This window comes from Stegastes partitus, unplaced genomic scaffold (genome assembly GCF_000690725.1).
Source record: "Stegastes partitus isolate 25-593 unplaced genomic scaffold, Stegastes_partitus-1.0.2 Scaffold2629, whole genome shotgun sequence".
NCBI lineage: Eukaryota > Metazoa > Chordata > Actinopteri > Pomacentridae > Stegastes > Stegastes partitus.
In genome coordinates this window covers 2666-3691 of record NW_007580360.1, presented here as the reverse complement: position 1 = coordinate 3691, position 1026 = coordinate 2666, and the positions used below count along the sequence as shown (strand labels likewise).

Sequence of the window (1026 nt, the reverse complement as noted above, 5' to 3'; positions counted from 1 at the left end):
TTTATGAGGTTCTCCAGAGGTTTAGAAGGTTCTCCAGAGGTTTATGAGGTTCTCCAGAGGTTTAGAAGGTTCTCAGGTCATGCAGGTGAACTAAGCGGTCCATCAGGAGGTTGTTGAGGTACTCCAACAGGTTCTAGGTATGTTTTTAGAAGGTTCAGTGGTGATTAGATGGACTGACTGACTTACTGACTGATTGACTGATTGATTGATTGATTGATTGATTGATTGATTGATTGATTGATTGATTGATTGATTGATTGATTGATTGATTGATCATGTGCTTCAGGGCGGTCTCTCCAGGATCACTCAGGGTCAGCCTCTGGAAGTTGCTTATGGCAGTCAGGTGACTCTGCGAAGCGCCGCCTCCCAGCCAATCCCCTGCTGGCTCCACTCACACAAGGCCAACTACCCAATCAGGTGCTGCCAACTCACACAAACCCAGCAGCCAATCAGAATCGCCCATTCAGAGTCTGACACACCTGACCTCCTCTGTGCAGGTATGAAAATGGGCGGGGCAGCTCCCACCAGCAACAGGTCACCTGTTACCCCTTCAAGGATGTCAACAACTGGTGGATCATCAAACACCCTGGCAGGTAGGTCACCTGTCTGGCAGGTGGGTCACCTGTCTGGCAGGTGGGTCACCAGTCAGGCAGGTGGGTCACCAGTCTGGCAGGTAGGTCACCTGTCTACTCAGGGCATGTTGAGCGACATAGTCCTCATCTGATTGGTCTCTGTGTTTCTGACAGACAGGAGCTCGTGGTGGACACGCCTCCTCAACCTGTCCGTCATGGTGATGTCATCCAGCTGGTTCACGGTATGACATCACGCTTCCTGAACAGGTAAACAGCTCACCTGACGGCTGTGGTGCATTCGGGACCATCTGACCAAGTGTAGTTATTACTTAGTTATTTACTTAGTTATTTTGTTGACAAACGACTAGTTGGTTGGTTTAGTAGTCACTCTGAGTTAGTTAGTTAGTTAGTTAGTTCATTCATTGACAGATTGATTGACTGACTGACTGACTGA

The 1026-nt window shown here is 48.6% G+C and overlaps 1 protein-coding gene across 1 annotated transcript in view; it reads left to right on the top strand.

Annotated features, from left to right (window-relative positions):
- Positions 1-1026, top strand: part of pomt1 (protein-O-mannosyltransferase 1) — a 14898-nt gene that overhangs the window by 11260 nt on the left and 2612 nt on the right. Inside the window, exons 9-11 of the mRNA XM_008305796.1 lie at positions 287-417; positions 498-593; positions 747-839. Of these exons, the coding sequence (XP_008304018.1) occupies positions 287-417; positions 498-593; positions 747-839 (320 nt within the window). The remainder of the gene's footprint in view (positions 1-286; positions 418-497; positions 594-746; positions 840-1026) is intronic.